The 26920-nt window shown below is 35.0% G+C and overlaps 2 protein-coding genes across 8 annotated transcripts in view; one reads left to right on the forward strand and one right to left on the reverse strand.

The window, feature by feature from the left end:
* Window positions 1-26920, reverse strand: part of LOC123552574 (intermembrane lipid transfer protein VPS13A-like) — a 169673-nt gene that overhangs the window by 14931 nt on the left and 127822 nt on the right. For 6 of the 7 annotated variants that reach the window (XM_053540069.1, XM_053540068.1, XM_053540067.1 and 3 more), the window contains 14 exons: window positions 16309-16420; window positions 15537-15671; window positions 14592-14681; window positions 13675-13893; window positions 13276-13359; window positions 12887-12997; window positions 11682-11834; window positions 10412-10537; window positions 9293-9426; window positions 8549-8684; window positions 6806-6905; window positions 6374-6537; window positions 3807-3854; window positions 787-1023 (listed from right to left, as the gene is read on the reverse strand). In XM_053540069.1, coding sequence (XP_053396044.1) covers window positions 787-1023; window positions 3807-3854; window positions 6374-6537; window positions 6806-6905; window positions 8549-8684; window positions 9293-9426; window positions 10412-10537; window positions 11682-11834; window positions 12887-12997; window positions 13276-13359; window positions 13675-13893; window positions 14592-14681; window positions 15537-15671; window positions 16309-16420 — 1849 coding nt within the window. The remainder of the gene's footprint in view (window positions 1-786; window positions 1024-3806; window positions 3855-6373; window positions 6538-6805; window positions 6906-8548; window positions 8685-9292; window positions 9427-10411; window positions 10538-11681; window positions 11835-12886; window positions 12998-13275; window positions 13360-13674; window positions 13894-14591; window positions 14682-15536; window positions 15672-16308; window positions 16421-26920) is intronic. The other variant, XM_053540070.1, reaches the window with a different exon arrangement.
* Window positions 21869-23506, forward strand: LOC128556134 (neuronal acetylcholine receptor subunit alpha-4-like). The gene has a single exon (XM_053540080.1). The coding sequence runs from the start codon at window positions 22313-22315 to the stop codon at window positions 23279-23281; it is 969 nt and encodes a 322-aa protein (XP_053396055.1). The 5' UTR covers window positions 21869-22312; the 3' UTR covers window positions 23282-23506.

Genomic DNA, 26920 nt, shown 5'->3' on the forward strand with positions numbered 1-26920 from the left:
TTTATTAAAGCTTCCCTGTAACTTTATCTTCTTGCTTACATTAAAGACATATTACAATCAAATAAAATATATTTTGATACTTACAAACACTCCGAATGGGTTATATGCCACATGTTTTTATTCACTCTAGCTACACCACAGTAAAACTATTTTGCACCCGTATAACCTCTTCATATTGTTTTGATATATAAAAAATATGGTTCTGCTATATCTAATTTCTTCATTAATCTTTCTAAGTGAAATACATAGGGTAATTTAAAATTGAAAAAATATTTTTCATGTGTACAGAACCTCAAGTAGGTCTTTTGTCTTCTTAAAGTCCTATCATTATTCCATATCTCATGTCAACAGCTTACTTACAGGCTATGAAATAGTAACATTTTTGTAAAAACGTTTAAAAAGATGTCCTCTCAAAATTTCTTTAAACTTGTAAATGTGAACTTTTATATAAACTTAATGGCATTATGTATTGTTGTCTTGAAAGAATAAATCATCCAAGATACTTTGGAAATGACAAACAAGATCCATGAGGTCTTAGTAAATATTTAGTACATTTTCAATTTCTTCATTCTGTTTGTCAGCTTAAGAAACTATTAACTACATGAAATTGGTCCAATATTAGGAGACTAAGACTGAAGACTTGCCAATGGTCCATTTCAAATTTGAGTTCAGAAATAACCAATCAGATGTTAGAAGTTATCGACTAGTCTCCTAGTTCAGTTTTATAACATTGAAACTCCTGTTCATGATGTAACAGAAAGGGACACAGACTGCTCACATACATACCTCAAACTGTTCCTGTAAGCTGGCATGAGCCTGTTTATTTTTCCACTGATCCTCTAGCCATGTCTGTAGTTCCACATTAAGCATTTTCCAGCGGTTGTTCACCTCAACCTCCCAGGTTGCCGGGATACTTGACAACGTCAAAAGAGCCACCTCCTCGTAAGCTTTGTTAATCATGGATACACAGATACCATCAAGGGAGACAAACAGTACAGAACTTGCCTGCTCAGCTTCATTCATCTAAAAATATCAATTTTTTGTAAAAATATCATAATTCACCTGCTTACTTAATATATGTATTTAGGTACTTGAAACACCTAACAAAGAACAATGCTAATTATCAAAACTCACTCTCTTTTAAATTTTTGGCATCAAAATATGAAAAGTTATTAATACAGCTACGTAATATCCATTTTACAATACTTCATTAGATGTATAAATGGCTTTTCATATTTTTATAAAGGCCAGGTGGCCTAAAATTTAATAAAGAGTGATTTTTAACAATTATCTTCCTATGGAAGATGTTTGAATTGATATAAAGAACAATGCAATCAGATCAGTTAACATGTTATAGATATGAAAATCATACTTTTAGATAATAAAAGTATTGCAATCACATTCATGTATTGCAAGGTGGTGGGTAAAAACAAGGGAATAAATCATAAGCATGGTATAGGATTTTAATCAACAAAGGTAAAATAGACTTTGTCAATAGTCAATCTATAGCGCACCTTTAAGAAAAATGTATAATTAGCAATATACATGTATGTTGAAAACAAGACAGTACACACTACAGCAAAACTTTGTTCGCCCAAACTTGACAGGCCCAGCAAAATTTGTTTAAGTTATTGGTAGTTTGAGTCATCAAATAATATACATTCAAAAGGGTTTTTGCCCTAATCAGAATTCAAGCAAACAAAGTTTGACTTAAATTTGGACTTTTCAACACCACACAACAAAATGGGAGACAATACAGTCTGAAGGGAGACAATAGCACAAGAATGTACAGAAGCACTACCACTTTTAGCAAGAACAACTAGCTGCAAAATCTTAGTCCAGAACAAAATAATATTGCAGTTACCAGCAACTTATAACACATCAGCCTGTTAACGAACACTGTCCTTTCCCAATTTTCCTTATATCAAAATATGAACACCAATTTTTGTACATATATTTCTGGTACTCATGATTAATTTTTTCACAATTTGTTTTACACCTCATAAAATGCTGATAACCACAGCAGTGTGTATATATTTGTTCTGTCCAAAAGAAAGTAAGCATGAAACATTTAAAGAAAGACAACAAAATGATATGATTTTGAAAATGTATATATGTATCTGATATTTATTAGGTGCAAGCATAGCACTGTCTAAAATAAGTCCTGCTGACCCCAGCAGTCTATTATATACATATAAATTCTATGACGAAGACTGCTATTTTCAATTTCAAATGTTGATACTGAACAGTATTGTTTGGCTAGACATCAAAATGTGGCTTTTAAAAAGAAATGGTGAAGTATGAAAATCAAACAATTTTTGTTCTTCAATTTTTCTTTCTCTTACAAATTCTTCAATTCTTCCATATTTCTGAAAATAAACGTTTCATTGTTTACGCATAATTCACTGTTTTCAGTATTCAGGAGAAAATTTCTGACATTGTTGTAACCCACTGTCTGACCCTATTTTCTGTAAAATAGTATAATTTGGATGTATTTATACCTATTCTAGCATAAAACTGCTGTTATTGTTACTTTTCGGGGGTGTTTTAACAGGAGAAAAAACGTGTGTTAACAGAGAGATTCTCGCGCTCACGTTCGGTTATTACACCTTTTTATAAATAACACAAGCTGTTATAACACCTTTTTATATATGCACGTTCCATGGCAAAGCGTAAACGTATAATGGCCCAAAAATGGATAATTCAAAAGGAAATGACATCAACGTGAAAAAAACAACGTATTCTTTACTGCGCATTTCATAGAAATTTAATGAAGTTGAGGGACAATATATTCATTTACCTGGTTTTTACGCGTTTATGCTAGAAAAGCATTAGTGCATGTTCTTTTCATGTTATAACATCTTCAGAATCCCTTGGGAATCGTTGGTACGACCAATCCCTCGGGATTCTGCAGATGTTATAACACGAAAAAACATGCTTTATCCCTATATAGTTATATATCTAGCTTTTGATATTTCAGATATTCAGCACCTTATGTATGACAAGGATAACTCTAGCTTTTGATATCAAAGATATTCCCAATCTGATGTATGGTACGTACATTTGAGTAGAATAGTCTTAGTATATCCTTAGGATGACCATTCACAAAAACAAACTGAATTTGCAACAAGGGTGGGAAGGAAGAAGACAAAATATATCACGTATTAACCGCTGCTTAATGATTCCCATCACCAAATTAACTCAAATATCAGTATTAAGTGTGACTTCTGCATAAATATGGAGAAAAATGATTTCAAGGCCATTTCATCTGTCAATTTTTTATAATTCAGTGGTTTGAAAATAAACAACGTGTACCTCATGTAACGGTATGTATTTTCTTTATCAGCAGTTGAAATTAAGTCATGAAGATACAAAATACATCAAAGCAAATCTGTGTTCAAAACCATCTTCATTTGTTTCTAGATCATCAAGGTTATTTTTTTTTCTTGGGTTTAATGCCAACCAACACAGTAAGGTTCATATTCATGGCAACGGTATCATATGAGTACAAAGACTGGGTTAAACCCTGTTCACAGGATTACAGAAAATGCTGACTGGGCAATATGTGTTCTTCCTACAGAAGCAAGGAAGTGTCAAAATTGTAATTACGCATAAATAATTATGGCTGTTTCAAGGATATGACACAAATGTGAATACATTAATACAAAAACTCTTAAATATCATGTTAATTGATGAGGAATGGTTGATTAAGCAAAAATGACAAGTGTTGTGAGCAAGAGGTCTACAATAAATCTACATGATTGTATAAATTAGACATGATCATGACGTAAAATGTTGCTTATTACCTTGATAACCCCTCGCTCATGCGGTATATCTATCCCCTGTACATGTGCCTAGAGGTGGGAACGCAGCCAAAAATAAATCATACAATATATATATACACCAGTTACCACAGTGATATACAGAAATTGAACAAGAGGACCACGATGGCCCTCAGTCACTCACCTGACCTTAACCTTTTGACTTTTGAGTCTACGTGCCATGAGAGATAACAATCTTTTTACTACAAAAAACTTTCATTCTGACATATGATAGCTATGGCCCAACAATCAAGAGAAATTAGACACACCATGAGGAAACCAACATAGTGCATTTGCGTTCTGCATGGATCCAGACCAGAATGCTGTTCGCTTTCAAAGCCTATTGCAATTAGAGAAACTGTAAGCGAATAGCATGGATCCTGACCAGTCTGCACAGGTGCAAAGGCTGGTCTGGATTCATGCTGGTCGCAAACGCACTATGTTGGTTTTCTCATGGCACGATTCAAGTTGCTTAAAGGTTGTTCTATTTCTGGACTTGAGAAACTCCATCCAGAGATGCTTCTGACCCACTATTATAGTGAACACCTTTATAGAGCTATATAAAAAAGTAATGTTCTAAGGTTTTTTCCATTTTTAACTCTAGACTGACCTTATGTGCAATAATAAAGCCAAATCATTTGAACAAATTTAGAAAGGTCTATCCAAGGATGCTACAGACCAAGTTCCGTGAATATTGTCTAAATAAAGTAATGAGAAGAAGTATCTAAAAAGTTTTAATCTTTGCTTCTCCCTAAATACAGTGACATTTGAACAGACTTGAGAGAAAGCCACATGAGGGTGAATCTGATAAAGTTTAGTGAAGTCCACTACATAGTTCATGAGAGGTTGTTTAAAGTAAAATGTTGATAAAAGATGTTGGACTAAGGATGCCAGATCACCCATCTGTACAAATAGCTCACCTAAATTTTTGGTTTGGGTGAGCTAATAAAAAAAAAATCATTTTTTGACAAAAAACAAGAAATACCAGTACATTAAATATAAATTTAATTAAATCTACAGAAAAATATTAGTTACCATTCACAAGAGAGAAACAAATCAGTTTAAATAATGTTGCAAAGTAAAAAAATCTTGTCAAACATTGTCGATGTGAATAAAAATGAAATTTACAAAAAAATTAATACTACATGTATCAAGTAATTCTGAAAACATTGCGTAAAAAAGAATCTTTATTATAATAAATAATTTTGTCAGGTAAAAAGTCATCTACTGTACAATGTTTTAATTCATGTAAGAACTTTGAAGAGAAGTATTAATTGACAGCATGGTGAACAAGAAAATCAACTTTGAATTTCCTTTGTCTGATCTTGACATTCTCATTAAACTTGGGAGTTAAAAAACAGAAGTTTTTCGTCTCCATTTAAATATTTTAACAGTTTGAGGAAACTAAAAGAGTTTGAAGCAAATAGGAGCAATATATACTTCCTGCAGTCATACACTATGCAACATGCAGACAGATAACTGAACCAATTTCTAAAGCTTTTATGGCATTTCATGCAAAAGGTGACAGAAAACTAATTCTGAATTCTCTATTACCGTGTATTTACCTTTTCTGAACAGTTTTTGTAAGTGTTTAAGTTTAAGATAACTTCAACTGTTACAAGACTTCTTCTCTTAAAGACGGAAAATGCACTTATGGAAAAACTGTTCATAAATTGCTAATCACACAGTAGGTATTGTATATATTAGTATCTTCACACAGCCTTTGGCACATGCACTAAGCAGCATTTAATAGCTAATAGATAAGTCCTAAAATAACTTAAAGTCTGTTGAACAACCTCTAACAGCTACGGATTCATGCTCTGGTGCAGTAAGCCAGTTTTGGAACTATGTCTAAATTGCCTCAATAACTTAATGTCTCAATTATTGTACACATTCAAAACACATTGTTTCATGATATTTAAAACATAATGCTGAAGGGACAGACTTTACCACAACACCACCAGTCAATGAGTTCTGCCTCAATATTCTAATGGTTTTCAGGAAATAATTTGAGCTGCACAATGAGAAAACCAACATAGTGCGTTTGCAACCAGCATGAATCCAGACCAGCATGTGCATTCGCGCAGTCTGGTCAGGATCCATGCTGGCTGCTTTCAAAGCCTATTGCAATTAGAGAAACTATTACCAAACAACACTGATTCTGACCAGACTGCCTGGATACACAGGCTGGTCTGGATCCATGCTGATCGCAAACGCCCTAAGTTGGTTTTCTCATGGCGCAGCTAAATTTTCTTTATGAGCAAGCTGGTAGTAAAATATTACTGGACACATTTCTGACAAATAAAACCATGGCAACCATAATTATTACAACATGTACAATACAGTATATCCATAGAAACATTGCTTCACTACAGTATATCAGCAACCATGACAACAATGCCTCACATCACCACTGATATCACTTGCAAGCAAAAAAGACTTTCACATAAATTCTGAATTCAACTGAAAACTGCAGTTACAAATATTTGCACAAAGTTTACAATATCTAATGAAAACTGCCATAACTTAAATAAATGGAAAATAACTCGTACCTTTCTAGCTCCTTTAGCGACCCTTTCATCTTGAGTGAATAGTAAAACTCTTTGTTGATGGTCCAAATACGAGACCCAAAATATCACAAGTTTGTCACTACGAGTTTTACCAATTAGAGATTCATCAATTTTTCCCATCAGTCCATCAGTTTCATCCGTGTCATCTAACAGACGGAAAACATTACTACATTCATCTTTATTTGCACAGAAAAACCAGTATCATCTCTGTTAAATTAATAATTGACATTTCTTCTTTTTGCATAAGGAAGTAAATTTTAATTTACAGATGTATTTGTGCATTTCTAAGGGATAAATAAGCTTATTTCATGTATACATATAACCTGAATACAACATACTTTAAAGGTAGCAACATGTGTACATAATGATCCGAATACAACATACTTTAGTAGTAGCTAAGAAAACTTAACTTACCTTCAGGACTGCTATCTGACTGATCTGGGGCATCTACATAATCTAAAGTTCCCGACGACTTCAAAGATTTCAACTTGAGATTCACTTGATCATAGCCATCCTAAAATATTATATAAATATGATAAAATTGTGCACATAGCTACCATAGTTTATTTTGAACATGTTTATTTTACATCATTTGATTAAGGTTCATGCAAGGATGTTTCTAGCCAGGTTTGTTCAACATTCATTAAGCACTTCATGAAAAATAGTCCTTTAAAGTTATTTTCTTGTTTTTAGCTCTGACGGCCCCGTAGTGCAGTCTAGCAACACCATTTGAACAAACAGAGAAAGGTCCATCCCAGGATCTACAGCATGAATTATGTGAAGATCTATCAAAATGTTCATGAGAAAGTCATTTTAAATGTTTTCTATGTCTAGCCCTGGCAGCCCTTAAAAGGGGCCAAGCAGAATCATATATAACAAGAGCTGTCTGTAAGACAGTGCGCTCGACTTTTCCTCAGTGCTTGACTCTGAATTAGAGCTTTGCCAGTAAAAACTTTATAAAACATTAACCAAAAAAATTCTAAGTTAAAAAGGGGCATAACTCTGTCAAAATTTAAGTTATGGGGATTGATTTTCCTGGTGTAGACTTTGACAGCTAATAACTATTTTAAGTTCCAAGTCAATAGCTTTGATAGTAACAGAGATATTTGACTTCATCAAAAACTATAAACAAAAATTATAAGTTAAAAAGGAGCATAACTCTGTCAAGATTCAAATCAGAGTTATGGGGATTGTTTCTCCTGGTGTAGACTTTGATAGTAAATAACTATTTTAAGTTTCAAGTCAATAGCTTTGATAGTAACAGAGATATTTGACTTCATCAAAAACTATAACCAAAAATTATAAGTTAAAAAGGGGCATAACTCTGTCAAGATTCAAATCAGAGTTATGGGGATTGTTTCTCCTTGTGTAGACTTTGATAGTAAATAACTATATTAAGTTTCAAGTCAATAGCTTTGATAGTAACAGAGATATTTGACTTAATCAAAAACTTTAACCAAAATTTCTAAGTTAAAAAGGGCCATAACTCTGTCAAAATTCAAACCAGAGTTATAGAGATTGTTTCTCCTGGCGTAGACTTTGATAGTAAATAACTGTTATAAGTTTCAAGTCAATAGCTTTGATAGTAATAGAGATATTTAACTTTATCAAAAACTTGAACAAAAAATTCCAAGACAGAAAGGGGCATAACTCCATCACAATTAAAATCAGAGTTATGGGAATGTTTCTCCTGGTGTAGACTTCAATAGTGAATAACTATTTTAAGTTTCAAGTCAATAGCTTTGATAGTAAGAGAGATATTTGACTTTAACCAAAATTTCAAAGTTAAAAAGGGGCATAACTCTGTCAAAATTCAAACCAGAGTTATGGGGATTGTTTCTCCTGGTTTTGATAGTAAATAAGTATTTTAAGTTTCAAGTCAATAGCTAGATAGTAACAGAGATATTTGACTTTATTAAAGACTTTAACCAATGGCGACGCCGACACCAACACCGGCACTGGGGCGAGTGCAATAGCTCTACTTTTTCTTCGAAAAGTCGAGCTAAAAACTGGAGTAAGCTCCATCCAAGGATGCTAAAGACCAAAATTAGAGAAAAATCTTCAAGCTGTTCATGAAATGAATTTGCCAAAAGTTTTTTTTCTGGATTTAACTATAGTGGTGCCAAAGTCAAGCTAATGCTGATGTTATAGCCTTACCTTTAATAAAGCAGCAGGAAAGTTGGGTTTATTTCTGCCGTAGATATTCCACATGAGAGTACGTTCTGCAGTCGGATCATCCCAGGTATATAATACAGACTGGTTAGATGATAGAATGGTTGTCTGACTCTGATTTCTAAAATATAAACACAGATCAAACGAAGAAAAACTAGAAATGTGTCTATAGGGTACTAGTACCCCTGCTTCCTGTCACTATTAGCATATTTCTGACTATGTAGTGGGCCATACCTCTGGTCTTGCTGTAAAAATTCCTAGTTAAAACAACAGGTGAACAATTTCACAGGCTGTACATGTATAACAATTCTGTGAGGTCTAGGTATATTATCTCTTGAGATAGGCACAGCACAAATAGGGTTGGACAGACATACGGACAAGGGCAAATCTAAGTGCTCCCACTAAATAAATTTTGGAGGGCACATAAAGGGTCTGGTAATTCAAATGAATATATACATTTGGGGTTTTATCTAAAAATGATAACTAAGAGGACAAAAGGACAATGTCATACTTTGGTTCACCAAAAAAAACACTGAGAAAAAATATCATTTACAATCTACACATGTACTGGTAAATAACCTTATTGACAAGTTGAACAACTGTCTAAAGGAACTAAAACATGTAACATCACGGAGTTGTATAGAACACATCTGGAGGCCAAAATCAACCTCTAACACATATTACACAAAGCCTCAAGGTCAACACCTTCAGGCCATTTTCTTCACTTACTTCTGATGAATTTTGATGAAGACATCATCACAGAAGTTATCTACCCTTACAGGAGCATCCCCAACATCATAGTCTGTGAACTGTATGGTAATAGGGTTCTGGGTTCCTCCAGAGACACTCACACATAATGCTGTCTGAAAGTAGGACAAACAAGTGCAATCAGGAAACTGACATACAGTGAAGACATTAACACTTGTATGGAACTAAATTTTGTAAATGTATCAATACTAAAATGTCAATCACAATGAACATAGAAAAATGACTCTTTACTAAACATTTACCTAAAACTTAAAATTCCACAGATTTAAGTCCCATGCAACAGCTATTTTGACAAAAAGTATGAGATCTTATATCAACAAAATGAAATGATTTAACAATATGTTAGCCAGTCATACGATACAGAATACGTAACAAAATACCCACTAAATATATTTGTAAATATTTCTGTTGCTTTTTCAAATAAAACTCAAATATAAACCACAGAACATTTATTTATCTGGGCACACAGTTTGTTACAACAGCTCAAATGTTTCACTTTGTGCAGAAATAAATCCTGGTGGTCAGGAAACCTTCAGATATCCTGGAATTTCCTGCACAGTTTTTTTTTAAGTCAAGGCAGGAATATCCAGGACTTAAAAGAAAATGTCCTGCTGTTAGATGAGCTCCAACATTCCTGTGTCCTCATCACTCTTTGTACAAATATTTTCTTCAGCCAACCAGTGCTAATTTATGAAAACATCTGTGATGGCAAGTATCTTAATTTCTTTCAGGCTGGCAAAGTAACAAATGTTTGCAGTGTGAATTAATGTATGCATTCAATATCCTGTAAAATCATCATTATAAATTTTGTGGTGGCTCAATTTTCATCAATTTCCTGTGCAAGTCTATGTGAATTTCAAATTTGCATCTATCTACAAAACAGAATCCGACTGAACAAAGTAAAGTATTCTTTCTTTAAGATTTGATATTGAAGAGTTCATGTCCCTGTGAAATAGTTGATATGGCCAAAATTTATGCCTCTGAAATTTAACAATCTCCCTGTTATGTCTAAAAAGTCAAACCATTGTCTGTACATAAGACTGTATTGCTGTAACATTTAACAGGAAAAAGGTGACTTACTCCATTTTCCATACGTAGCAATGTGTTGTTGAAAGTTTTAAAAGGAAAATGCTGTGATACTACGTTGCTTCTCTCATATTTTACAAACATACTGTAACTCTCTGTCACTGGCCAAAATGGAGAACACTGAAAATATGAAATATTTACATTTAACATCTCCCTACTATTGCAAAGAGATCATTAACACTAGAAATATAAACAGTCAATAAGACTTGGAAGTATGAATTAAACGTACGTAACTGTGTTATGACCAAAGGCAAGCATTTATAAACATTATTCTTTTGCTTTCTAATTTGATTGTTCATTACCGGTAGTCTCATCAATGTACATCACTAATAAAACACCAAATAAATCTATAAATGTTTACTTTGCCATTTTAATTAGTTACAAGAGACAACTGATATAACATTACACCTTTGATGAAAAGCTTGCTCTCAACAGTAAAAACAGTATTACACCAGAGGTGCTTTTGAGAAAAGGGCATGTCTCCCACAACTGCCTAATCATCTGAATAGTAAGTCTGTCTTTTTATATACTGTATACGTGTTGGAGTAAGCGGCCTATTGGTAATTCGCATGTTGGAGTAACAGGCTTATTGGTAATCATGTTCAAGGGCCATATTTCCGATGTGTCTGGGCAGGTTTGACTAGTTATTGAACTTGGTCGAGAACTATTGGCAAACACATTTTGTTCAAGTTTGGTGAAGATCGGATGAGAACTATTAAGACTTAGAGTGCAGACAAGATTTGTGACAGACTGACAGACAGACAAACAGACTGACATACACACACAGATAGGAGTAAATCAATATGTTTCCCACACCACTGTGTGGTGGGAGACATAATAACTTCTTACACAAATCACTGGCCGATAGTTTGTGCTACTGACTTGTCTATAGTTCAACACCAAATTTTGCTTAGTTAAAGTCAAATAGGAAAAACAATATGTAAATTTATTTCTGATTTCATGTATTAAAACCCTTAAAAAATGACTTGCTTATAAGTCAGAAGTGAAAACCACTGATCCTCTATCATTTGGACCTCTGGCAATACTGTTGACCACCAAGCCATTCAGTAAGTATATACTATTTGCCCAATGTACAAGTTTGACTACAATAAATGTTTTTATACACAAGATTAGAAATAAATTTTTAACTTTTTCTCAAGTTTTGGCTTAAGCACAGCAAACCTGTTTTGTACTATAGACCAGTCAAAAACACAAACTATGGACCACTCATTTAAGCAGTCTGGTAACAAAACACTTATTCTACCTGTCCAACAGCCAGATCAAACCAGAGATCTGTTGCCTTGTTCTCCTCCATGTATCGGAGAGGCTTGCCTGAGCTGTTAACAACCAGGAAGAATGGAAGAACTGTAATGATCTTTGTTAACTTTAGCTTGGACAGCTGACATTGCACCATAAACTGTAAAACAACATATTTTCAAACATGATTTCAAGAGAAACAACACAATGCCCAACATGATCTCTGTGAAAAGTAAGCATGCCTTCATTTTAAACATATATGTAAACTCACTACAAAATAAGTACAGCTTTTTATGAAGTAAACAAACACTAACAAAATAGGAAACAAGAGTTGTTTGTAAAACAATAAGTACAATGTATAGCATGCCTCCAATGATGGCTTGAAAGAGGCAAGTGGGTAATTTTGCATGCTGTGACCTTAACCTTTGACCAAATGACCAAAACACAACAGGGGTCATCTACTGACTGCAGGTTACCATCCTATGAAGACTGCAGGCCCAAAGCATACTTCAGTTATTGAATAGAAAGTGTTTTCAATCTACAGGTCATTGTACCCTTGACTGTTGACCAAACTGGTAACCTACTGACCACAGGTAATCACCCTATGAAGATCGAAGACTGTAAGCAAAAATGTTCTTCAGTTACTGGGCAGAAATTATTTTCAGTTTCAAGGTCACTGTGCTCTTAATCTTTGACCTACTGACTCCAAAACTAATAAGTGCATCTACTGACCCCAGGCCATCACCCTGTTTGTCCCCTGTAGGTAAAGGCTTTCTTTAAGTATTAAAAAGAAACCATTTTCAGTATTGGGGTCATTGTGACCTTGACCTTTGACCTATTGACCTCCAAAGCAATAGTGGTCATCTATTGACCAACCACAATGACCCTATTAAGTTTTACTATTGTGAGACTAAGTATACTCCAGTTATTGATCCTAAACTAAATGGTCTACTAACAGAATGGATGGACAGACAGACAAATTGACTGTGAGCGAAACAAAATAACCCTCTTCTTTAAAGGGAAACATATTAATCTATCTGAACATCTTAGCTGAAATAGTCAAGAAGGCTAAACCAAGCTTTTTTTTCATTCAAAAATAAAAATAAACTGCAGTTAGTTTAAATCTTTTAACAGATTTCAATAAATATCCTAACAAATTTCCAAATGACAAGTCAGATCTGCAGGCAATGACACATTTATTTCTATACTTACTATATATTTACGTCTCCTCTGGTTGTCATGACATTCCACCACCCCACAATTCCCAACCGTATCCATGGAGAATGCATGTGACCAGTGTGATTCATATACTTTTAACTTTGCCTAAGAGATTAAATTTTATGACTGAATACATTGAATACTGATTGATACAGTCATTTACTGAATTTCTACACAATAATTTTGACTTTTCACTGAAACAATAAACAAAATCATGTTTTTTTTCATGAAACTTTTAACAATGAAACAAAACACAAGTTATCTTTTTAATATGATGCATTATTCTATCTTATTATTTTGAAAATCACTAATTTCTGTAACAAAATTATATGTTTATACTTTTAATTCTTAACGACCGTAAAGATTTTTACACTATGGTATACCTTTTTACGTTTATTTTTCTTATATCTAAACAGTTGAGGGTAACTGGAAGGTAGACATTCTAAGGCCACGTCTGACATTGATCCCTGTAAGGTAATTAGTGATTACTATTTAAAGTTTTGTTAACACGTAACATCTTCAAATTATATATAAAATAGACAGGAAGTAGATTCTACTACATGTAACAATCTAGGCCTGCTTGACAGTCTGATAGTTTTCACTGAAACAACACTGAGAGAAGCTGTTTAATGAAAATAAAGTTAATTGAATATTCAAAATTTGTAAAACAACATTTTCCTTCTTATGAGGACAGAACAAAATTTACAGAGACTGCTGACATCTTTACGAGTAGTCTTTTTAAGTGAAGTGAAAAATAAATAATAAAAAAAAAACATTTTTACCCTTATTTGGAAAGTCAGGTCTGTTTTATTTACAATCCAGTAAGGAGAATAGATGTAGAAATTCCAAGTTTTGTCATGGTTACAGTGAACACTCAAACTCAAGTGCTTGTTGTTGTTGTCAGGGTCAAGGTCAGTATCCATGGAGATGGCTTTGAACTCTTCCATTTCCTGTGTGATATCTAATGTACCTCTCCAATCACATGTGAGATAATCAGCTACCTGTACAATGGAAACAGGCACTATTCAAATTGCTTAAATCAATGCCATTACGGCAAGCAATTAAATTTAGTGTACAAAGCAGTCCTTTATTTAGATACTAGCCTACAAAACCAGGGTTCACAAGTTCACTCCTCATGCAACTAAGTATTTGAAACAGTTTTCCGGATGTGTCAACTGTTTTTAAAACTGAAGCACCTTTTGATCTAGCACACCCAAATTAGCATAAACTGTGACAGGAAACAAGAGCTGTCAGAAGATAGCAACGCCGAACTATTAAACAGCCCTGTCAATAGAATAAATATTAAAGTTGAAAAAGGGGCATAATTTTGTAAAACTGCAAAACAGGGTTATGGAACCTGTACAATGCATATAAGCTCATGACAATGGATGATTGTGTGAAGTTTCAATCCATTCTCATTAATGGGTACTGAGATACCAGCTTACATATAAAACCTGAACCGAAAATTTCTAAGTCGATAAAGGGGCATAATTTTGTGAAAAAGCAAAATAGAGTTATGGAACCTGTGTTATGTAAGTCAGTTTATCACAGTGAACAAGTGTGTGAAGTTTCAATCCATTCCCACACGTGGTTACTGAGATACCAACTTACAAACAAAAACTTAACCATATTTAATACATTGTGGAACAAAAAGTACAATGTATATACATTTTCAAGGTGTTAATGCAGTAATACTTACAAACAAGTTGAGTTTATATGCCTGCGACATATTCACTGTGTATAATGGTGTACTGTCACCATGTGTTAGACTGCTTGTTGACTCACTACCCTGGAATATACGTATCAAATTTAGTGCTTTGCAAGTCAATATCAAGACCAACCTGTTTAACTCAGTTGGTAGAGCATAATACTCCTAGTTCTATACCCTCTCTCACAATGCATATTTCTGCTGTATCAAATATATCCATTTCGGACTGATGTGGGGAAGTTTTCAGATACTGATAGAAGACATGCAAGCACTGGTTCAGATTGACCAGTGTAACATAAATGTGATACTGCTGAAGTAAGGCATTCATCCCACATTACACAAAGAGAATCATTTACAAGATTTAATAAGCCATCAGTTACAATAGCTTAATGACTTCTTTATCTATGGGGTAGAATCACTTAGTTTTGTGGGCATGAGATTACAAGGTTTGGGCTTAATGGAATATTTCACAGTATTTTGGTGCTGTTTACTAGCAGCAGAAAAGAACTTACCTGTAGGACCTTATACTGGGTTCTCAACATGGTCACAGGACATCATTCAAGCCTTTGACCCCACAGATTATACAGAATGAAAGAACAAAAACTCAGGATCTTATAAACTGTATATAGCATAGGACATCAGCTAACTGGTAGGTTTGGTGTCATGCCTGCAGAGTAAACTGTATATTACAGTGGAGATAATTTTGTAAAACTACAGGAGGATGTAAACTGTGGTTAAACACCACTTGTTTATACATGGATGGCTCAAACATCTTGACTTGCTCAAGCAATTCCTGCAGTTCTCCATACTTTGCCTCACATTTTGCTCTTGTTTCACAATTTGGAACCCAAGATTGAGAATTTAATTTATCCTTTTGAAACCTTGAGTGATCCTGTTTTACTTCAGTTTTGTGGAGAGCTTACAGTAATATCTTACCTGCAGTGAAAACTGTAGATCATAGGGGAGGTAATTATGTAGAACTACTGGGGGATGTAAGGTTATTGTAAAGTATGGTATTGTCCTGGTTAACATCTGGGGTGGCCTCAGTGCCTCACCTTCCTGACAAACAACCTGCATAATATATACATTGATACACCTTGACTAAAGGGCAGATAACTCAAATCCACACAGATAAATTATAAACACACAAAACAATCATACCAAGAGATAAAGTATCAAAGGTAAAGGTAACCCTTATCTAATGTAGCATATAACATACAACATGACCAACAAAGTTTTGTGTGACAAACTAGGTATCCAGTAACAGATACATACCTGTGTTTATTTTACCTCCTGGTACAACCCTTTAAATGCTGAGTGCCAAGCAAGGGAGCTACCACTACCACTTTTCATGTCTTTGGTATGATACGGCCCAGGATCAAACCCCAGGCCTCCCACGCTCAAAATGGACACTCTACCACTTTGCTATTGTGGTGGTCAATAGTATTAAGTATTAACTATATTTCAAAGGTCAAACAAAACTTGTATTTCATTCCAAACATACCAGTGATATCTAGGAAAGACCGCTCTGAAACAAAAATCTTCGAAATGCAATCTACTAAAATCTTTCACCATACAGGAAGCACTGTTTGTAATGAATCTACACTTTACAATTAAATGAAGAATCCCCTCCAGTAATACTAACCTTGTGACTACTTGTTTCTGATGATAACAATACTATAACACTTTAGACACTGCTATGACTTACTTTTATGTTGAAGAGTTTTTCATCACTTTGAGATTTACAAGAGAAATATTTTTGTCTGTCCTTTGTTTGTACCAGGTCTGGCCACCAGATGGCAGTACTTGTTTTCTCATACCTGAAAGCAATGAACAATTTTTTATGTGATATGGACAATTTCCAATTCTTCTCAATCAAGAACAGAACTACTGTTTGTTTGTTTTGTGGAACATCAGGCAAACACAAGCTATGTCATTTGGTGACATTCTGGCTTTGACTCTTCATTCTCCTCTAAATGTTTTTTCAGATTCTGGAAATAATAATCCACCAATTAATGTTCAATTGTCAAATTGTTTCAATGCGTGAATTGCAATACTAACTTTAGGTTTATAAAAATTTTGGATGTCAGTTTGTTTTTGAATTTTGATACTCCATCAATAATATTTTAAACTAATTAATTTATTATCAACAAATATGTAATACATACAGACAGAAAATGATACTTTAACTCACCTGATACAAAGAAAGAAATTATTCATGTTTTTATGAACATATTAAATAAAAATATGTGGATCTTATTGACAGAAAAGCCTAAACAAATACAATCTTCAGCTTACAATGTATTCATTTACCAGTTACCTAACTATATTGACTATTATTTGGTATGGTATTATGAATAAAAACTAGAAGATGCTTTTGTAAAAAAGCGCTTGTCTCCCCCAATGCAAAGTCCTATAGGAAAGAAGTCAATAGGGGTCAGAAGCGAAAGTCAAAGAGACACTGATGGTTGGCTGCAATAGGGATCATCTACTTGACATGTCCAGTCATCCCGCTAAGTTTCAACATTCTTGGCCTAGTGGTTACTCAAGTGACCCTGACCTTTGATCAAGTGACCCCAAAATCAATAGGGGTCATCTACTCTGCATGTCCAATCATCCTATTAAGTTTCAACATTCTAGGTCAAGTGGTTCTCAAGTTACTGTCCGGAAATGGTTTTCAATGTTCAGGTCCCTGTGACCTTGACTTTTAATAGAGTGACCCAAAAATCATTAGAGGTCATCTACTCTGCATGTTCAATCACCCTATGAAATTTCAACATTCTGGGTCAAGTGGTTCTCAAGTTATTGATCGGAAATGGTTTTCCATGTTCAGGCCCCTGTGACCGTGACCTTTAATAGAGTGACCTCAAAATCGATAGGGGTCATCTACTCTGCATGACCAATCATCCTATGAAGTTTCAACATTCTGGGTCAAGTGGTTCTCAAGTTACTGACTGGAAATTGTTTTCAATGTTCAGGCCCCTGTGACATTGACCTTTAATAGAGTGACCCAAAATTTAATTAGGGTCATCTACTTTGCATGTCCAATCATCCTATGAAGTTTTAACATTCTGGGTCAAGTGGTTCTCAAGTTATTGTCCGGAAATGGTTTTCCATGTTCAGGCCCCTGTGACCTTGACCTTTAACAGAGTGACCCCAAAATCAATAGGGGTCATCTACTCTGCATGACCAATCACCCTATGAAGTTTCAACATTCTGGGTCAAGTGGTTCTCAAGTTACTGACGGGAAATGGTTTTCAATGTTCAGGTCCCTGTGACCTTGACCTTTAACAGAGTGACCTCAAAATCGATAGGGGTCATCTACTTTGTATGACCAATCATACTATGAAGCTTCAACATTCTGGGTCACGTGGTACTGAGGTTACTGATCGGAAATGGTTTTCAATGTTCAGTCCCTCTGACCTTGACCTTCAACGGAATGATCCCAAAAACCATAGGGGTCATCTACTCTGCATGACCAACCATCCTATTAAGTTTCATCATTCTGGGTGAAGTGGTTCTCAAGTTATTGACCGGAAATGGTTTTCAATGTTCAAGCCCCTGTGACTTTGACCTTTGATGGAGTGACCCCAGAAACAATAGGGGTCGTCTGCTCCAGCAGCCCTACCATCAAATGAAGTTTGAAGGTTCTATGTCAAATGGTTCTCTAAACTACCAAGACACATGTACCAAATAATTCCTTATTTAACTATCTAGAAATACATAATGCAAAAAATGCCTTACTGAAACATCCAGACACATATTCCCAACAAGAGGGTCATAATGGCCCTATATCGCTCACCTGTCATCATTGCACTTAAGGAAAAGAAGGTCAAAAAATCATAATCAAGATCAATCAAAAGAATCATGAGAAAATATAGCTGAAATTTTCTTTAAGGTACAGATATGTCAAAATACACCTATAAATTGGAGGTACCATCCATGTTGTACCACAGGAAAGTGGTCTCGGTTTTTCCCTAAGGCCAATAATAAAAAAATTACTAAATAAGCTATTTATACTTACATAAAAGGGAAGTAATTAAAAAAAAATGATTGGAAGTGAACAAAAGAAGGATCTGCCAAATAAAAACAAGAGCACTGCAATGCATGGTGACACAAGTTTTTGTGCAAGTCTGATTAAATTCAAATCATAAATGAAGCTGCTATTGTGCAGACAAGGTCAAAATAGCTAATTCTTGCCCTATCAGGGGCCATAACTCTGGAACCCATAACAGAATCTGCCAGTTCAAGTAAGGAATCAAGATCTTGTGGTGATACAAGTTGTGTGCAACTTTGGTTAAAATCAAATCATAAATGAAGCTGCTATTGCACAGAAAAGGTCAAAATAGCTAATTTTGGCCCTTTCAGGGGCCATAACTCTGAAACCCATTACAGGATCTGGCCGGTTCAAGAAAGGAACCGAGATCTTATGGTGACACAAGTTTTGTGCAAGTTTGATTAAATTCAAATCATAAATGAAGCTGCTATTGTACAGACAAGGTCAAAATAGCTTATTTTGGCACTTTCAGGGGCCATAACTCTGGAATCCATAAAGAAATCTGGCCAGTTCAAGAAAGGAACCAAGATCTTATAGTGATACAAGTTGTGTGCAAGTTTGGTAAAAATCAAATCATAAATGAAGCTGCTATTGTGCAGACAAGGTCAAAATAGCTAATTTTGGCATTTTTTGGGGCCATAACTCTGGAACCCATAATGGAATCTGGCCAGTTCAAGAAAGGAACCAAGATCTTATGGTGATACAAGTTGTGTGCAAGTTTGGTTAAAATAAAATCATAAATGAAACCACTATTGTGCAGACAAGACATTGTGGACGGACGACTGACAACGAACGAAGGGCGATCACAAAAGCTCACCCTGTCACTATGTGACAGGTGAGCTAAAAATGTCCTACTGATCTATCCAGACACATATTCCCAATAATGTCCTACTGATCTATCATGACACATATTCCCAATAATGTCCTACTAATGTATCCAGACACATGTATCCAATAATGTCCTACTAATCTATCAAACCACATGTATTCAATAATGTCCTACTGCTCTTTCTAGAAACATGCAACTAAAATGTCCTATTGGTCTATCCAGACACATGTATCCAATAATGTCCTATTAAGCTGTCAAGACACATGTATCCAATAATGTCCTATTAAGCTGTCAAGACACATGAATCCAATAATGTCCTACTGATCTATCTACATACATGTACCCAATAAAGCCCTACTGATCTGTCCAGAGACATGTATCCAATAATGTGATATTGACCTATCCAGACACAAGTACCCAATAATGTCCTACTGATCTATCTACACACATGTACCCAATAAAGCCCTACTGATCTGTCCAGACACATGTATCCAATAATGTCCTATTGATCTATCCAGACACAGTACCCAATAATGTCCTACTGACCTATCCAGACACAAGTACCCAATAATGTCCTATTGAGCTGTCCAGACACATGTACCCAATAATGTCCTACTAATCTATCCAGACACATGCAACTAATAATGCTCTACTGACCTATACAGACAAATGTGCCCAATAATGCCCTACTAACCTATATAGACACACATGCCAAGTAATAATTTAAGCAGATACTCAGTAACACTATAGTTTGATTTTGATGTTTGGAACTTCAATTTATAGACTAGTCTGCCAATTAGGGAAATCAACATGAATTACTTTGCCTTATTTAGGTAAAAACCACTCTTGCACTGAAAAACATTACCTCAATAATGGACTGTTCCATTATTAAAATTCGAAAACATCGCCGACCTCAAAACTTAAGTATAGGTACTAAACTATCAAGAAAAACATACCATCTAAATAAACATTACCTCTACTAAACTATCTCTGTAATTACTGTCTTGAGGTTACTGCAAGCAAACATGTTAAACAAGAAAATCTCTGAGTTATGTTTCCTTAAATCTTCTGAGTTACGTTTAACTTTTTCCAAGATATTATGCCCACAAACATTGTCACCAAGTTTGGTGAAGATCGGATGAAAACTGTTGACTCTGCAAGCGGACATGGTTTTGGACGCCGCCCGTCTGCTGGCCTCGGGTGTTCACATAATACACCCCACTCTTTCAGAGATGGACATATAAAAATAAACAGTTTACTTTGAGTCAAAGCAAGACAGTTTTAGTCTGATTTCAAATAATGTAATTAAGCTAGAAAATCTTAATGTAATTCTTAACATGGTTTAAAGGTTGGTATTTATCCTTGTCACATAAGTTGCTGGGCAACCATATCATTTGTGCATACCTATTGTTTTAATTTAGAAATATCTAAAAAATAATGTTAATCAAATTCCATTTTTATAAACAGGTGATATTTTCAAATTATATACTTTTTGCAATGATCCAGTTTCACAACAGTGATTTTAACAAAAAATGGTAAAAATATCAGTTTCTAAATATAGCTCGGGGAATATATGACAGGACTGGTGTTTCCTGGGACTGGAAAGTAGGTCACTGATAAAGTGTGCTGAAAACAGAATTCTGTATTTTTTAAATCAGGATGATCAGGAAGGGCAAAATTATTGGAAATGATAATTATAAAGATGAGTTTATCTTATTTATTTTTTATAGCATATGCCTGTTTTTGTAAGACTGTCAGGAACACTTGACGCCGGGCTATTAGTCTAAATTTTTCAACTGCAAGGCAGACTAATTTCACAGACTGACATTTATCACATGTCTGCCTCTACATCTGTGGAGGAGAGAATATTAACCTGTGCGAAAATTATCACAATATTCAGCAGCTACTCGCATACAATTAGTTGGACTAGCCCATAGGCATTTGGCGCATTTGTTTGGTCAATAATGGTGATATATAGGATAAAAAACATTTATAGACATTTCAATCAACGTATATATAGTAAATGGGTGCTTGATTTATTTTTGGGTCCTGGACTGTCTATAAATGTTTTTTATCCTATATATCACCATTACTGACCAAACAAATGTGCCGAATGCCTATGGACTAGCCAGGGTATTATCTGCACACATGTTCTTCGAGTGCACATGTACAGAGAAAAGACAAAATTCATTATTTATATGCTAGAATTCTTTTGCTAAACTTTGTCCATTCTGTACATAGAAACATAATTTTAAATTGCGCAGTCCTTTTATTTTGGCAGTTGCTCCACCTCCATGAATAAGGGTGATCCATAGTAGGCGGAACTATGAATTCTCATTAATTTTGTACCACTTTGTGATTAAATGGACCAATTTTTTCAGTTATGAAGTAATATGAAAATGAGTTGGTCATGTTTTTGAAAATATTTCACTTGTCAATGGATAAAAGGAAGTTTGAACTACAAATCATCACAGAAAGTTTAAACAGAGCACATATGTGAAGAAATTAAGACACATTATGAAATCTTTGTCTGCTTAACTGGGTATTTATTTTTTACAGAACAAAGAATTTTGTTAAAATGGAACAAGAGAAAGTAAGATTGATAGTTTATACTCTAGCGCTGACTTCTATTGGAGTCCAAAACCTTGCTGTAGCAGAAACATTTGATAATATTCGAAGTGATTTTAGTTCAAATATTATGGATGTAGCATACCCATTTGAAGAAAAAGATACTCTGCGACCAACAGCTGATTCTACCAATGTAATGAATGTAACACTTGATTGGAATTTGGTGTTAATTATGATTTTGATGAAACAAATGGTTACATGGATGTGAGTGGTTTTGTTACCCTTGAATGGGTGGGTGAAGTTTATACAACTACAGTAGATGCTGTTGACCTGATCAAACCTAACTTACTGTGGAAACCTCCTGTAGTTCTACTGAATTCTGTGAAAACATACAAATTAATTGGTCATGATACATCTGTGAAAATTCGTTACAATTTTTTGACCAAACAATGTCAGTGGATGCCTTGGGTTGTTGCACGTGCTGCTTGCTCTCCAGATGTTAAATACTACCCTTTTGATAAACAGTCATGTGCTTTTAGACTTTCTGTTTGGGGATACACAAATACTGAAATTAGTTTAATCTCAAATACTAATGCATGGTGTTTTCTCTACTTTGAAGAGAATGGTGAATGGGAGATAAGTGAAACATCTGTGGAAACCTCGGTCATAGATGAATTCTCTGTAATAGACTTTAAAATGAAGCTGACACGTAGACCGCTGTATCATGTTATCAACTTGATTGCTCCAGTGCTACTCCTCGGAGCCCTAAGTGCATGTACATTCCTGCTACCTGCAGAGTCTGGAGAAAGGATCGGATTCTCTGTGACTTGTTTTCTATCTTATGTTGTACTGCTCATCATGATTATGGGATTTCTACCATCATCAGGTCTATCACTATCGTACTTGAGTTACTATACATTTGCCATGATGATATTCAGTGCGGCAATGTCTCTGATGGCTATCGTCACTCTTCGAATCTACCACAAGTCCGAGGAGCATCCCATGCCAGGAATCACTATCAGATTTTACCGTTGCTTCACATGCAAGAAAGACAACTCTGATGAAATAGTGGAACTTGATGGGACAGAAATTACAGCTGAAACTGAAGAGAAACAGATCACCTGGAAGAACATTGCTGTAGTGATTGACAAAATACTCTTTGTAGCATTTCTTGGTGGACAGATCATTTTCTCAGTTGCTTATCTTGTTCCTATATTTATCAATTAGAGTCTGAGGAATTCTGGTCATATATCTAAATGTGAATGGAGGAAAGGCTAACATGTTGTGAACCCTATACGAAGACCATTAAACACTAACCCTAACCCTGTGTAATTAATCTTTAATTTTGTTTGTTCAATATTGTATAATTATGATCAATTTTCATCTCTTTAATCTTGAGGTAGTATTATGGCAGGATTTACTACGACTATACATATACATGTAGTGTGTCTATAGGACATCTTGTTAATGACTCTAGGTAAAATATGTGCTCAGTTATATATCTAATAGATATGGTCACAAATTTGCCTATCCGACTTAGACCATGTGACATGAAAACTGTAATTACTCAAAACCTGTCACATGCATAGTCTAGAAATTGGGATTATACCATTATCTGTTATTTTCGTAAGAGTGATATTATTTGTGCACTGTTAGCGCTTATTTGTCAGTAGCCTATATGAAAGAATGCAGGTTAGTTCGCATCAATTCAGTATTCAGTTAATTTCGTATTTAGTAAAATTTGACGTTTATTAACACTTTGAGTCAGTTGCAATTGCCAGTTTGAACAGTTATATAAGGAATTCCAAAAATAATCTTGACACTGAACTGCTGAACAAACATATTTTGAGAAGTACACATATTACTTGATTCAAGAAGATAGACATGTTACAAAACCATAAAAAGGCTAACAGCAGATCGGACTTAAACAATTGCTGGATAAGAAAAAATTATTGTTGTTTAATCTGATGGTTTTAAGTATGAACTCGCTATTGCTTACTAGCACTTGAATTACATAATCATATAATTATAAATTATCAACATCTATTAAAAATAACTCATAGATTCTAAAATCCTGCTTTTTCACCAATCATCCGATTTTTAATGACAAATTAAACTATGGTTTTATAAATAGAGAACGATAATGAAAACATTATCGGAAAAGTCGATTATGTCTTTATTGGTAATTCAGTGTTTACTTCATGGTAAATGGGGTTTTCTTTATAGTCAATACGATTCAAAAGTAGTACAACTATTTTGTCACGGATAATGATTTCACTACCCAACTCCCATTTTCTCAATAATAACATTTAACACGTTATTGTTACAAATACCGTGCGAGAGTAGTACCAATTTTGTTCTTGAGCGTTGAAGCAATAAAAAGAGTAACCAGTGTTGGTGTTTATTTTTTTTTGTTTATTAAGATATATTTAATGCATAGACGCTTATAGGAATACAAACAAAATCTGCTTTACTATGCTTTTCTTGTAAAATATGATATTATTTTTCTATTTTGTTACAAGGTCATATGTTTGCAGTGATCTTATTTTTAACCCATTGATAACTTGGATCATTTTACCTTTTACCTTGTATTGTGGGACAGTAAACTGACATAAAACTCATTTTTTGCTCCAGTTTTTTCCAGTATATACTGACGAGATGAAGAAATGCTTCATCAAAAGTTGGGGTCATTTTCGTTTCTAGTTTAAATTTGTTGGGCAATGTCAAACTTTAATTGGCTGAAAAATATAGCCAACCGAAACCCGTACAATTTTATTCAGCATTGTTAAATTCATGTACCTGCTCATAATTTCCTCATGCAGCCCATGTGTGTCAACCATGTGGTTTTATCGAGCAATTCTTACACAGGTATGTTTTAGTCAACATACAACCATATTTTCAGAGATTTTCTGACAATTTATCCATTTTAAAATTTGATAATGCCAATGCTAAATTTCAAAGAAAGGTCCAAGTTTTGGCCATACTTGAATGTGGGCAAATGCAAAAACAAGTCACTCTCTTGTTCCACAATATTGCATCTCGTTCAACATGTCCGAGACATGGGAACACTTGTAAATATGCCTCGTATGGGTAGAATGCATGAAATGTCAGTATGGCAGGACAACTTCATATGGCAATGCCATTTGTGTGACAGATTTGTAACGGCTGAATCCACATCATGTTGTACTCATTTAAGGATGGACAGACAAATGGATAGACTGATGGAAGGATGGAAGGATGGACAGACAGATGTGATGGACTGATGGAAGGATGGACAGACAGATGGATGGACTGATGGACACACATGGATAGCTGATGGAAGGATTGAAAGACAGATGGATGATCTGATGGATGGGTTGACAGACAGATGGATGGAAGGATGGACAAACAGATGGATTAACTAATGGAAGAATGGACAGACAGACGAATGGACTGATGAAAAGATAGACAGAAAGATTGATGGACTGACAGAAAGATAGACAGACAGATGGATGGAGTGATGAAAGGATGAACACATATGGATGGAATGATGGAAGGATGGATAGACAGATGTGATGGACTGATGGAAGGACAGACAGACAGATTTGAAGAACTGATGGACAGACAGATGGATGGACTGTGTGTGTGTGTGTGTTTGGGTTTAACGCCTTTTTAAACAATTTTTCTGTCATATAAACGATGGTGTCTACTTGTAGCAGTGAGCACAATGCCCAACTTTATAGTGCTGCTTCACTGGAATATTACGCTGTAGACACGTGACTTGATACCCACCTAGTCACATTAAACTAAACACTGGCTGACCAGTCCTAGCACTACCTCTTAATGCTGAGGCCAAGCAAGGAACTACTAGTACCATTTTTAAACGTTTTTTGGAAAGACGCAGCCGGGGATCGAACCCACGACCTCCCGCACTCGAAGCGGACGCTCTACCATTAGGCTACTGAGGCAGTTGATGGATGGATTGATGGAAGGATGGACGGACATTTGGATGGGCTTATGGAAGAACGGACGGACAGATGTATGGACTGTTTGTTTGTTTTGGGTTTAACGCAGTTTTTCAACAGTATTTCAGTCAGATAACGGCGGGCAGTTAACCTAACCAGTGTTCCTGGATTCTGTACCAGTATAAACCTGTTCTCCGCAAGTAACTGCCAACTTCCCCACATGAATCAGAGGTGGAGGACTAATGATTTCAGACAGAACGTCGTTTATCAAATAGTCACGGAGAACATATGCTCCGCCCGAGGATCGAACACACGACCCCGTGATCCGTAGACCAATACTCTACCTACTGAGCTAAGCGGGCCGATGTATGGACTGATGGAAGAATGGATAAACAGATGGATAGTCTGATGGAAGGATGGATGGATGGATGGACAGATGGTTGGAGTGATGTAAGGAAGGACAGACAAATGGATATATTGATGGATGGATGTTCCTACATATGGATATTTATGTGGCTACTCTTTTGTTCTCTCTATTGTTCTTTTAGCCACGTAAGAGTAAAATAGCCACATAAAAGCCTTACGGAATGAATGACATCAAAGAAAAAAAGTACAGTTACCTATTGTTCCTATAGCCACCTAAGTATGCAAATGTGAGCTCGGACTGACAGACAGATGGATGGACTGTTCAAAAACTCTATTTCAGGTGCTCTACACTAGGGGCATAAAAATCAAGTTAGAAACTAGTACCATTTGAGCTATGTATAAAAAGTATGATCATACAAAATATTGGGTTTTATCAAAATACATTGTACAATTGTATACAATCTTGGCAACTGTGTAAGCCTAACATGATAAACCAATTTTTTAACCAATCCTTTCTGCTGACATGTTTGATTCTCTTCCAATCTTAGATATAGAT

This window comes from Mercenaria mercenaria, chromosome 4 (assembly GCF_021730395.1).
Source record: "Mercenaria mercenaria strain notata chromosome 4, MADL_Memer_1, whole genome shotgun sequence".
Classification (NCBI taxonomy): Eukaryota; Metazoa; Mollusca; class Bivalvia; order Venerida; family Veneridae; genus Mercenaria; species Mercenaria mercenaria.